A 13,481-nucleotide genomic window follows, 5' to 3' on the forward strand; every position below is an offset into this window, starting at 1 on the left:
GAATATGCTTGATAATTGCAGCACGTATCTGAATAAATTTGATTATAAAATCAATTTGAAAAATCAATTTTCTTCTAGCCATTCTCGGATTTAATTTTCTACGAAATAACAATTTTTCGTATTTCTTATATTAATCGTATTCCATCGGTGACAAAAGTTCCATTTAAGACAAAGGTCCTGCACAGGTTAATAAATAATATTTTATTTCTACGATACAGACATATGCAATCTACGCAGTAACTAAAAAATGAAATCCACGGGGAAGAAATTACACGAATCCATATTTTCTACTCTTTCGACATTGAAATTCCATTAAACGCAAAAATCTCAAATGAAAAAAGTACCACGCTAAACCAGCAGCAATGTAACGTTAAGAAACAACAGCGACTAGAAGCGATCGATAACGGAAGCTGAAACCGAAATTCAAGGGTCTGAAAGGCGATCCGCTATGCTCCAAAAGAATGACAGTAAAGTCGAAAAAGGGCGTCTGAAGGCACGGAACGCGAATAAAAGGACAATCTCATTTTGTCGAGGAAACTAGGAAGCACCGCATTGCGGCAATATCGCGCGACCGAGCGAAACCTGGTGGAAGCTCGTCTCGAAAACAAGGGACGCCACTGGGAGAAAGGGATATAAAGCGAGACTCGAAAAGAAGAGAGTACTGCGAGCAAGTGGATCTTGGCTTCGCCGCGATTTAAGAAGAACAAAGGGTAGAATGTTGGGTAAACAGGGAGAAATGGAGGCGGATAGCGGGCGAGAAAGTTTGGAATCGGTGTCGATCGAAGGGCCAGGTTAGACGAAGCAGCGTTCGTTGCTAGCTGGAACGAGGCAGCGCGTGTATCCTTTTTGAACGTGCGATCGGTGCTCCAGAGAGGATCTGGCAACAACGGCTGGAGGAGGAGTGATCTTACAGGAGCATTGGCCACACGAGAAGGAGAAGGAAGGAGGGAATCGACGTTGGTGGAAAGAAGACCACGACCTCACCTGAGGAGCGAAGGAGAGGAGAAGGGCCGAAGAAAGCGGCAGGTCCGAAGCAGGCCTGGTCCAGCGCTCGTGAAACTCGTCTCGCACAGAAGAAATACCTCGCGTTCAACGTCGAAACTTCCGGTCGAGTACGGTACACTACGCGTTTTCCTCCACTTTCGTCGCGTTTCTTCCTTTTTACATTTTTTTTCTTCTTTCTTCGTTGATGTGCGATACTCGCGGGATTGCGTTCGCGTTGTAGAATAACGGGAAGCTGGCAGAGAAAAGGGGAGAAACGAAAAGAAAAGACAAGCGGGAGGAAAGTTTTTGACGAAACAATGTTTCGCCCCGTGGGAGCGTGAGATGCCGAGGATCGGCTGAAAATGCAGTGTTTCGCGTGCGAACACGATACTCGTCCACGTGTGCCACGGAAACAACGATTTTGCCCGCCGCGGCTCGCTTAGATTCCTCTTTCGAACGTTCCTGGGCACGTTCGCTCGCTGAGATCGACGAGAAGGTGAGTGCGATACAACCGACACTGCGTTCCTCGTGCGATCTTCCCGTATTTTGGACGTCGCGATGATTAATTTCTCGAGACGTTCGAAACGTGTTCTTTAAACACGATCGAATTTGACAGTAACGGCGTTGAACAACGATCGTTAAGTGCCGCGCAATTCATGCTGGTAAACTCGTGTTTATTTATACGCGGAACGATACTGAACGTGATCACAGCCAACCGAACAGGTATATTCAAAATAAACACGCAGTGACGAACACAGTTGTGGTTTGTGCTTACACAGAGATCGATCGGCAGAAATTCTTCCTCGAAACTCGCCTAGAAACGTAACTATACATTTATTTTAATCTCTCGTTTCAAACTTTACGATTTAAAGATCGTTCGGATTTTTAACAATATTTATTTCAAACTAGATTCCAGCTTCGTTATAGCGCGAACTGTTTAAAATGTTTCGTGTAATGCATATAACATATTCGTAAAAGATTTCCTTACATGTTCGAACGCTTCCGGGAATTCTTTCGCTATGGTGTGTTTTAATAATATCCGTTTAAACATAACATCCATTTCGAAATACAAAGTTGAATAGAAAGTGAATGTTTAACAGAGTGCGTGTACGTTCGAATTCGAGATTCGTAGCATCGTTAATGAGTTTCCTGGGACGCGATCTGCTTAACCGGAGATAAACAAAACCTTCGTCTAATGATTTTTTAATCGAATCAGAGGCGACGTTGGAATGCGGGATGATGGAACGCGTTGCGAGGAAATCCGTGGAAGGGCAAATGACCGGGAATCACGCGGAGCCCTCGAGCTGTACCGCGGCACGATCGACGCGCGTCACGAGCTCGAAAACTACAAAACCCGAACTAATTAAAAGGGAATCAGCCAGCCGTCGTGACACAAAATTCTCCGTGTCGATCGACCGGCCGTGACAGAACGACACGGACAAAGAGAACACGCGGAGAGGAAGAGAGACAGGGCTAGAGTGACGCCACGTCGCGACGCGGTGCAAATCAAATATTAATCGTGCAATTAGCGCCGATTGTTAATCGGTTTTGTTCTTTTTTTTTTTTTTTTTTGGTTATATTGCTCGGCGAAGCTCGTCAACCGGTACCGCGGATGCGACCGGAAAGCGTTCGAGACGATGACACACGTTCTGGCATTCATGTTCCTCTCCCTGTCATCAGTCACAGGTTTATTCTTGGTCGAGGTCCCCGTCATTAATTTCGGATTATCGCAAATTGTACGAACTCCACTTCCCTCCCCACCACAGAGCGGCAACTCCGCGCGATCGGTTTAATGCAGGAAGATGCATTCGTTCGGCTGCTCCCGTCTTAATTGGCTTGATTGTTTTCGAAAGACGGTTAATGAGTAAAAGTTTCGTAGTACTTAAGGGAACTTACTTAGGTACCGCAAGCAACGCGTTGGATTTTTAACTAGCCGCAAGTATGAAATACCGTACACTAATTGTGAAACATTTAAGAGAGATGCAAGTCTGAAAAAGTTTAGGAGAATATTGGAGCAAGCTTCCCATTATACGTATAAAAGTTTATGCGGTCTCTTTAAATTTAAGAACTTACAAGTTCTATGAAAGACGCGAGTTAGAAAGAAAATGAAATTAGAATTTCGTGTCAGTGAATATCGAATCATCCTGCGGTAGACATAAACAGTTTTATTAAACACAAATTTTATTTTTATTTTTTTTTTTTTCTATAATATAGAATTTAACTTTTGCGCAGTAGGATTTAACTCTAACTCGATTATTCGTATCTATTTCCTTTAACAATTTTTTTGTATATCATCTCAAATCTTGAGAATAAAGAAATAATTGCCGTTTGAATCGTTCTTTCCGAGATCTTCGCCGTTTCTTTTTTCTACGCGCTATAAATATAGAACGCCTTTCAAATTTTTACCTCGAGTAATAATTACAGATTAATTAAATTGCAATGAATTTGGTATAAGGTCTTTCCCTATATAAATGGTTATGCCCTATATTTGGCGGCCACTGCACGTCCGAAGAAATTACTACGGTGCAGATATACCATATAATATCTCACTAATTAACTTCTAGTGCCGTCTGCCACGCAGTTGCTGATTTTCGATTCAACCAACATGGGAACTAGAGCCGTCGCTGTGGGGGCGGCACCAGGAGCAGCGGGAGTATCTGGCGAGGCAGGCTTAGCCGGCGTACCCAGACTTCTGGAGGACCTGGCTCGACTTTCCGAGGACAAAGACACAGCTGACATTGTCTTTCTGCTAGGAAGGGACGAGACACCGGTGTACGCTCACAGAATTATCCTCCAAGCGAGGTCAGTACTCGAATCGTTTCGTCCTTCCCGACCAAGCGATTCCAAAACCGTGGAATTACTCTCACTGGCGCACGCGTCGATACCTTCCAGTTGATAAGGGAAAACATTTCAAACCCGACATATACACAATGAGACAATTTATATTATTTTCGCGTGCTCTCGATATCTTTCAACGTCTCCAGGGACGCGAACGAGCTCGATGCATTCCCACGAACGGAGCACGCGAGATCGGAAATTTTATTAAGTCGAAGGCAACCGTTCGAACGACGCACCCTGGGAGCGAATTAATTGTTAATCGTAATTTTTATTAAAACAGGTTGCGTCTCGTCGAGCGATTCGTAGCCGATACGGATTTCCTCGGAGACCCGACAACGATTCGAAAACACGCGTGAGATAAATCACACCGGAGACAAACACGCTTACCCGATACAGAGCCGGGGAAATATGCGGCCCCACTATTTTCAGAGTGCACCCGGCGAAAAAGGAAAGTTGGAGACGACCGAGACAATGGGCCTCGTCGTATCCCAGAAAATAGAGAATTAACGTAGGAACGTGGTGCTCCGTCTTATCCTCGGCATAGTTTCTACAATGGAAATGGAGAGACGGACGTCTAGCATGGCGAAGCGGATTCGCGTTCGAAAATATTTTCGAAACACCGCGACTCGCCTTGGTCGCCTTCTCCGAGACACGAACTTATTTCGCGGTAATTGCGTTACAAACTTTCCTCTCGTCGCTGAAACTGAAGTCGCGGGTACAAAGCGGGGTGGAATGAGGGAAAAACGAAAAGAATAGCTAGAAGTTAAGTTTCCTGCAGAATTGCAAACGAACCCAACGGAAGGGAAATGATAACTTCGTTAAATTCTTCGAGTCGCTGGAGTAACCTAGGTATACATAATTCACCTATCTCTCCCGTACGCTTTGCATCGTCCCTTGTGCTGTTTCTTCCGGAGGAAGAGAGAAAGTATATCCGGTCGGGAGGGACAATCCAGTCGCGAAACAAACGCTCGATCGGGCGAGATTGTATGAAAATTCTTGGTCGAACGAACGGTTCCCGGGAGAAAAATCGCCAAGTCATCAAACTTTCTTCGGAACGAAGAGAAGAAGAGGATGGCGAAGTTCGCGGCAGCGATGAATTTTAATTAAGGGACTCCGATTGTTACGGTGAAACGAATCGATCGAACGTTCTAATTAGTTGGATAATAAGAGGAGAGGTACTCTTTTCTTCTGTTAGGGACGATTCATCCGTAACGAGCACGAGTCTCTGGGTCGCATTTTCGCTCGACGGATTTCTAATTGCTGTAAGAAGGGCTCGGTTTAATATTAGGTGGAGGGGCCTTAGCTTTCGAGGCAACGACATTCCACTGGATAGGCTTGATGCTAATTGTAAAGTCAATTACGATATTCCAGTGAACCCCTTTGATATCACGGCGTGGAAGGGAACGTCGGTCCTTTTGTCATCCCCCCCCCCCCCCCCACTCTGTCGCTCTCCTCGCGCCTCGTTTCGTAGACACCGAGATCGGAAAATTAAGTTACGCATGCTCGTGACAGGCGTCGTCCGTAGGAGAAATGCATGGACAATACGCGACCGCACTCAAAACTCTACGCGGCGCTCTCCAGTCCGGTGAAAATCCTGACAAAGAGTCGTGGTCCCCCGTCCCACCGCCCATCCCTCTCTTGTAGTCCTTGTCATTTCGAAATGCGACGCAGATGAGAACGATGTTTGACGGCGAGAGAAAAGAAATTGAAAAATACGCTCAGGCTTCGGTGATGTTCAATGGCACTCTAACGTTATCCCATCGTTTCTATCGATTCCCGCGTGCAACTGACCGCTATTAATATATCAAGTACCGTGCATACTCTTATCTGTTCCATCGAACTTGATTTATTAAAAAGAGCATTGATTTACATATAAGAATACAGGTAGCTAGAAACCAAATTGTTCCGATTATCAAATTAACGGAGAAAACAATTACAGTTTCATTGAGAGACCCACAGTGCCTACCGATGGAAGTGTAATCTCGACGAGACCTAAATTTCAGCTCGAGTTCCATTGCAATTTTCCGGGATAGAAGCTTCGAATTTCGAACAACGCTCACCACGAAGAAGATGGATGTTCGATTGAAAAAGAAGCATTCGTTAACGGCGTTTCTCGCCAGTAATCATGCATTCGATGACAATGGTATACATCTGAATGTGGCGAATCGAGGCACACGATCTGATAATGGACCGAAGCGTGAGACTGTGGTGTTTTACCGGTACGGGAAACGAGGGGTGTGGCGCGAATTTGACTCTCGTGCACCGGAAACGGAGGCGGTTTTTGCGCGGAGATCGACGGAGCCGCTATATAATCGCACGCTTGGTCGTTAGTAGCGGAGCCCGCGGCGACATTCAACCCTTGCCGCCGTGAAACCAAGCAGCCACGACCCTCGTTTCCCGCCACCGCTACTAGGTCCCTTACCCCCTAACATCCTCTTTCCACATCGAGCTCGTGAACCTACGGTTACCACCCCCGTGACACCTCATCGTCACACCAGACGCGCACGCGTTGCCCTATTCTTTTCTCGGCGTCACTCGCTGATATTTGGTTTTCTTTGATTCCACTGCGGCGTTCGTCTGTGATTAGGGAAAAGCTTCTCTCCGGGAACGACTTCGTTCCTCGTGTTTTTCACCCCCTTTCCTCTCTTCCCTTCTTCTTCTTCTTCTTCTTCTTCTTCTGTACGCTTTCTTTCCTTCTCCGCCTCGTTCCACCGAGTACCATCCATCACACAACCCAACCATCGTCCGCCGCTGCCTTGATTTTTCCTCTTAATACTTTTTCATTTCTTCGCCGGTAGCACGGTTTTTGTGCGCCGATATTGCCGCGGCTCTAGTCAGAATTGCCGGCCACGTTTCTTAGAACAAGCTAAAGATTCTCAAGGAAGAAAGCCCTGCAACGCGTCTGACATATCGAATTCGCCTTTCCCCGCGTAAATTTCTACAGAGATTCGAAAAGCAGATTTAACGATAAATCATATCGCGTGCAACGGTGTGCTTGCCTGTTAAACGTACGAGAAAATCGCGCAATATTCTCGATACTCGAATATTTCGCTCGTAATTTGCGGAAATAAATACGCGAACTATCGCTTTGATATTTGTGCGAGCCCGCATCGCTTCCGAACTACAGACGAAAGCATAAAGGTGGAGTTTTTCGGTCTGTTAAAAGTCGACCCACGGTAAGGGCTACATCTACGCGCACACCTCTGGTTTCCTGTACGCGAGGCTGGCGTTTTTAATTTTTTTGAGCACTAGTTTTCCTCTGTCGACTCTCTCGGCAACCATGTTTCGTGGCTCGGCCCCGCGATTTTCCAACTTTCGACGAAGCGGAGCGTTTGTTAACGCGTCGGTTATAATATCAAAGCACCTAGCGTGCATGCCTTTTCCATGTGCACCCGGTCTCTTTGACGGATTTTCTTTTGATTCGATACGGACTACGCTGTTGGTGTATCTACACTTTACCCTTTACCTTGACGAAACTCGTACCCGCGATCTCTTCGTTTCTAGCACGCGAAATCTTTTTACCTTGCGCTGCTTAGTAGTATTAGAAGACTGAACGTCAGTGCGTCTTCAGTGGATCCACAAAGTACTCGTTTAAGGGTTCGTCAGCCTTTTCTAATTCACATTCCACCCCTTTGCCGTCTCTGTTTCAATTTCTAATCGTTTCTTTGGTTAATCGCAATATCAAAATTGGAATAATTTCGCTCTGCTCTTTGCTAATATCGAATTTAAACTATTAAAATCGAATAGTTACGGTATCCGTAAAAAACCATAGAGTGAAGTCACTGTCAGGAGTGTTTTGGAAGTAGTTTCGCTTAATTGCAATTCGAAATCGCGATAGTTTCGTATCGTGGACATTTCTAATTGACTTAGCTCTTTGCTAATATCAAATCTGAAACTGAATAGTGAGAAAATCGATGGTAGACAATCGTGAAATCATTATTAGAGATGAACAATTTCGAGAATATACTTTAGATGTTGTACAAAGAAGAATATAGGAAATGCATCGATGATTTCGGGGTAAAAATAAGAGTTCTGTTCGTTTCTGTACTCGTGGATATTTAAAAGCCTCCCTTTTATGTACCTAGTCGCATTGTGCGCATTGTAGGAGAGGATGTACACTAGAGAAACCGAGATCGAATGTTGTCCCAATGGGTCACAGGGAATCTCCGCTTTCAGCACGAAGTGCTAGAGAAAGATTTGTTCTTCCGAGTTTCTCGCGTACCTGGGGGGCTTGCCGTAGGAAAAGAAGGGGCGAGAAGTGACTTTTCGAAGGTTGCCATTAATTTGTAGAGGAACGAAAACTAAAGCCCGGCTGCGTACGTAGCGAATACTCTTGTGGCAACGGAGCTTCCTGACGAAGTCAATTAAGCCCTTTTGTAACAAGAAACTCTGCCAGAAGTAGTAGCGAAGGTGACGAAAGACGAAGTGGTGGGTGTGTTCGTTAGAAGGGTCACGCATCCACGGCACATTTACGCGCGCACGATTCAAAGCAGTGCACTTCTATTCCTGCGCTTCTCTTCCCTATAACTCGTATGCTATGGCAATTATCGTTCGGGAATCGATACCGACACCACTGCTTCGATTTCTCTAGATGCAAGAACTTCACAGCCGCGAAGAGGATCGGAACACCTGGAAATCCAACGTCAGTGCGTATGCTACATGCTCATCCGGAGACCTTTCGACAATTCATTCACTATATATACACAGGCAAGGTAAATAATATCTCGAATAGATTCGAAATTTATTATGGTGTTTGTTACGTGAAAGAATCTACCGAGAAAACTTTCGCTTTGACCCAAAGTCATGGCTGAGTTTCATTCGTAACTGTTCCGTAGATTATGCTTCAGGACAGTGGCATCTTCGAGATGTTGGGACTTGCTCAAGAACTAGGAGTCGAGGAACTATGGAGAAGTTGCGAAGAACACGTCTCCGCTACGCTTAGCCCAGGAAACGCGTGTGCTCTTTTGACTGCCGCTCTGGATGCCCAGGAGCGAGTTCCCGGTAAGTTATTCATGGCATACTGTTAAAAGTTTGCCTACCTATCGATCTGCATTCTCAAGTTTGCTGAATGTTTCATCTGATGGAAAATGAAACGGTAATTCAAACTTACAATGGTTGGTAAATGTGTGTTTCTTGAAAGTGGAAAAGTGGAAAAAAACGTCTAATTGAAATATAAAACAATTTCTTAGTAACTGAGAATCTGTAGAATATAATTAGTAATATTAGAATGTTTGTGTGTATATTTGTTTCTTATGTGACATTTGATGACTATAATGAACGTGTGTATGTTTGTGTGCAAATGGCTTAAATTATGATATTATTCTAAAGAAAATTAATTGAACTGAATATGTACATATCTTGAATCTAAAAATTACAGTTTGTATGGTAATTGTATTATATGACTGGTTATCGACCGTGCTTCTCGTTGTGTAACTGACGTGCTCGCCACGAAGGCAGCACTACATAGGGGATTTTACGAATTCAGTGGTACCAACGCCTATAACGATAGAGTTTATTTTATCTCTATGTTTCATTTTCCCTAAACGTATTAAACGTTGCAAATGTCAATTTGTTAAGATTTCCAAATCTGCCAGATTTATAATTTCGTAATTCAATTAGAATTTCTTGAACCAAAATTTGACCGATATGATTAAATCTTAAAACGCATTTTAAGCAAACGAAAGAAATAGGGAAAAGTGAGAACAAACAGTTGGTACAACCACGACGCCACATTCTCCGGCGTTTGGCTACTACCGAGCACGCGTTTATCAAACGTTGCTTATTAATTTTTGAAACCACAACACAAAAATGTCGTATAAAGGACCACAAAAAGTTCAAAAGGTGATGGTACAGCCCATCAACCTTATATTTCGGTACCTGCAAAATCGTTCGCGCGTGCAAGTATGGTTATTCGAAAACATCAACCTACGAATCGAAGGTCACATCGTTGGATTCGACGAATATATGAATTTAGTACTGGACGATGCTGAGGAATATAATCTGAAGACGAAGGCCAGAAAACCACTTGGGCGAATTATGTTGAAAGGCGACAATATAACATTAATACAAAATACAAATCCGGGGGCAAATTAAATTGTTCAACTATAACCTCAAGTTATGACCCAGGACAAACAAGACATATTACCTTATGACTTGTGCAGTTACGCACACTGGAAGTGACTTAAAAGGGTTTAATAAAGATGGAGTTAATATTTTCCAAGTTGTACAAATTGTGATGCATCTCTCGGTATAGTTAAGAAGAACAATGATTAACCGATAGTTACAAGTTGTAACTAAAAGTACTATCAGGTTAAAGTGACAGTATTGTTTTCTACTGGGAAACGTATTTGTTATTGTAATTTTGTAATAGAATAATTTTTCAAATATCTGAATGAAAAACTATACGATATAAGTCCCATTTGTATAGATGCCATCAAACCGTATCAGATCTTGTATCTCAGTACATTTCTAACTTTAAGAAGAATTTCAGATGTAAATTTTTTGCGATTGAATAATTGCTGTAACAGATATGAATTAGATAAATATTTAATAAATATTTTTGATTCTAGGTTTGTGTTTTATTTATGTTTATACTTTTGCCAAACTCCTAGCCGAATAGTTATTCTAACTGATAAAAATATAATTTAGAAATCACAGAAGTTAAGTATTATTATTTAGATCATATTTTAATATCACTGTCGATCTAAGATACTTTGTTAACAAAGATCTTTCGTTATCGTAGGTGGTAAGGGAGCTTGTTCCTCCTTCATCGAAAGATGTTTCGCTTTCATTGGAGAAAATGCTGTAGACACAGTGAAAACAACGGCGTTTTGTAATCTTCCGAAGGATGCGCTGGTGAAACTTATTTCTTCGGACTATCTAGGATTGGAGGAAGAAGATGTTTGGAGAGCAGTACTGAACTGGGCAAAATATCAGGTTCTTTTTCTTTGAACATTTTATTCCGTTTCCGAGTACTTTGAATCCGTTGAAAATTCCAAGAAGACTTAACGCTCTGATCATGCGTATGTCGTGCAAGGTCTTAGACCTTGTGTCGCATACGATTATTACCGGGTCCTTGGGTCCTTAGGTTCTTGGATCGGAATTTAGAATTACGAGTTAAGGAACGCTTAACCGTACGGACCACGCTCCTAGGCAGGGGTGACGCAGCCTACTCAACACTGGACAGAGGAGGAACGTGTGAGGGTTTGCCAACATTTATCAGGAGTGATAAATCACGTTCGCCTGCTGCTAATCGACAGCCAGGTCTTTGCGGAGGAAGTAGAGCCAACAGGAGCAGTGCCTATAGAGCTTTCCTTGGAGAGGTACGAATTTTTCAATCCCGATCGATCAAGTGGCTCAAAACCCATAAGGTATGGTTTGCCGGGAAATTTTCTTATTCTTGGAGGCTTTCGATTTTTACGTTTTGTTTTAGATATAGGTATGCAGCCCTACCAAACAAGTACGCGGAAATCTGTACAGATAAGAGGTTACAACCAAGAGTAAGTCCATTCCTATTTCCTGGGTCGCAAATTCTGTCGCGAGACAAGGTGGGTTTCCAGCGTCTCCTCAATCAGTGGTATGGATCACCAAAGCAAAGTTGGCGTTTGGTATATCGGTATGTGTCGAAGAAACTGTATATATTGGAAGCATATCGAGATCAACACAATCCTAACTACGAACGCGTTTCAGTGCCTCCAATCATGATTACTCCGCAACAGCGTTTCATCGACATTGTGACGGAATTTGTCCAACATACGTAATTGCGTTGGTAAGTAATTTACACGTGTCAAATAAATAGTTATCTATAACTAACAAAGAATGATGTAATTTTCTAGGGAACTCGAGGAGAAATTTGTGGTGGCTTTAGCGACGCACCATGGGGTAAAACGAATGCTAAAGGGCACTACATCTCTTCAGAAAAAGCTTTCTTATTTACTCTGACCAATAATCAAGATGTTCCACCAACGAAATACGACATTGTAAAGAAGCCTTTTGCAATTTGTTATCATCCGGAGTAAATATTATTTAACTAAGTATAACAAGATATGTTTAAACACATCGAAATGTATTCTAACGATTAAATTGACTCAAATACTTTTATAGCATCGGACCAATTTTTGGAGCAGGAGCCGATTTACTAATTTCTAGTAACTGCAACGTGAACAAGGAAAGCTATAGTAATCTTCCCCATAGCTACGATGGAGAACACGCCTCTAACACTGTACTTATGGGAGACTACCATTTTTTTGTAGTAGATTACGAAGTCTTCACCCTCAGCCACCCAGCTCCCAAATCTACTCATTAACAATATAAATTTTTCATTCCATGAGCTTGTACATATATGGTTGCATACTTTTTTTTTAAGAATAGTAAATTTAGGTAACACCGTTAGTAAGTTGTTCAATTCATAAATGAGTAAATTTTGAATATGAACAGGGTATAATTTTACGAAAATAAAAATGTAACTTTTTACGCTATTCAAAATAAAGAATGAATTAAACTTACTTTCGGTTTTTTCAGTGTTAACAAATAGCCAATGAGAACCAATATTGGCACTGCAATTAAAGACTGCAGCTCTCGATAGAATTAAAGTATGCCAAACAATGCTTTGTGGCCTGCATAATGAGTGTTTGATATGCTACGAACGCTACGGTGCATACGCCGGTGCATAGCCCGATTCTCAAGGAACTCGTTAAACATCGCGTTAAATTGCCATGAAATGACTTCGAAATCTAATCTGTATTACAGTGGCGCGTTCGAAAGTAAACGTGAAATGTGAAAATCCACGGAAAAATGCGAACTACTGAGTATGCATTAGAGTAGAGTATCAAAGACACCGATGACACGGATGTATGGTCGATAAGTAAAATCGTACCGATTCTACTTATCCTTGGTTGAAATTTAAATTTCAGTTTACTGCAAAACTGTGTGACAATTCGAACCACGTACTCCAATTAAATACGCAAAACATGAAAATTTATTCACCACACGAGCATTAATTGCCACTTTCTCTTTAAATAATTAATTAGAATACTTACCTTTTCCCTCCATTTTTGTGCTTATCCATTGCTTCAAAACTTATCCTAAATTTTATCCTCATCCTCGATAGTTGACAGAAAGATACAGTCGTTTCATTCAACTACGCTTTGCTTGACACAGTTTGTAACAAAACCGACTACGAACACGCATTATTAAAAATTCACATCAAGGTTTATAACGCGATAAGATTAATTCCGTTGAAATAGATACAATGCAACGGTTGCTACTAACTGAGCAATTCAAACTGCACTTCGCTAGTCAATGCGTAGTCATTTCGAATCCACAATATACTTTAATCATTTACGAATAACAACTAATATAATTTTAAAAATTAAAAACTTCTATATAATAATAAGAATGATTATTTCACTTAAGAATTTTAATCGAAAAAATTACTTTATTTTCAGATTGATATATTTTGTACTTTCGCGTGACTAAGACGGTTAAACGTTCACTTCGAATGTTCCATTTTTCATATCTTGGTTCTGTGTTCCGTCTTTTTCGATAGTTAGAAAAAGTGTAATGGCGCGAAACTTCGTTGTTGCATCTTTGCCTTATTATTTGTCAATTATATGTGGATACATACCGCTTTGTAGGTGAGTTACGTAATAATATAGAAT

The 13,481-nt window shown here is 42.0% G+C and overlaps 2 protein-coding genes across 6 annotated transcripts; both read left to right on the forward strand.

The window, feature by feature from the left end:
* Positions 1-927: 927 nt before the first annotated feature.
* LOC139986078 (BTB/POZ domain-containing protein 9) lies at positions 928-12,326 on the forward strand. Of its 5 annotated transcripts, none has more exons than XM_072001082.1 (10): positions 928-1,480; positions 3,566-3,786; positions 8,414-8,534; positions 8,658-8,823; positions 10,565-10,758; positions 10,975-11,192; positions 11,255-11,437; positions 11,512-11,590; positions 11,658-11,836; positions 11,926-12,326. In XM_072001082.1, the coding sequence occupies exons 2-10, from the start codon at positions 3,590-3,592 to the stop codon at positions 12,125-12,127; spliced, it is 1,539 nt and encodes a 512-aa protein (XP_071857183.1). In that variant the 5' UTR covers positions 928-1,480; positions 3,566-3,589; the 3' UTR covers positions 12,128-12,326. The 5 variants fall into 5 exon arrangements, with proteins under 5 accessions (XP_071857183.1, XP_071857181.1, XP_071857182.1 ...); XM_072001080.1 differs by having other exon boundaries at positions 932-1,480; positions 3,549-3,786; XM_072001081.1 differs by lacking the exon at positions 928-1,480 and adding an exon at positions 1,565-1,806.
* Positions 9,526-10,390, forward strand: LOC139986080 (probable small nuclear ribonucleoprotein E). The gene has a single exon (XM_072001087.1). The coding sequence runs from the start codon at positions 9,631-9,633 to the stop codon at positions 9,913-9,915; it is 285 nt and encodes a 94-aa protein (XP_071857188.1). The 5' UTR covers positions 9,526-9,630; the 3' UTR covers positions 9,916-10,390.
* Positions 12,327-13,481: the final 1,155 nt, after the last annotated feature.

Source organism: Bombus fervidus, chromosome 4 (assembly GCF_041682495.2).
Source record: "Bombus fervidus isolate BK054 chromosome 4, iyBomFerv1, whole genome shotgun sequence".
Lineage (NCBI taxonomy): Eukaryota > Metazoa > Arthropoda > Insecta > Hymenoptera > Apidae > Bombus > Bombus fervidus.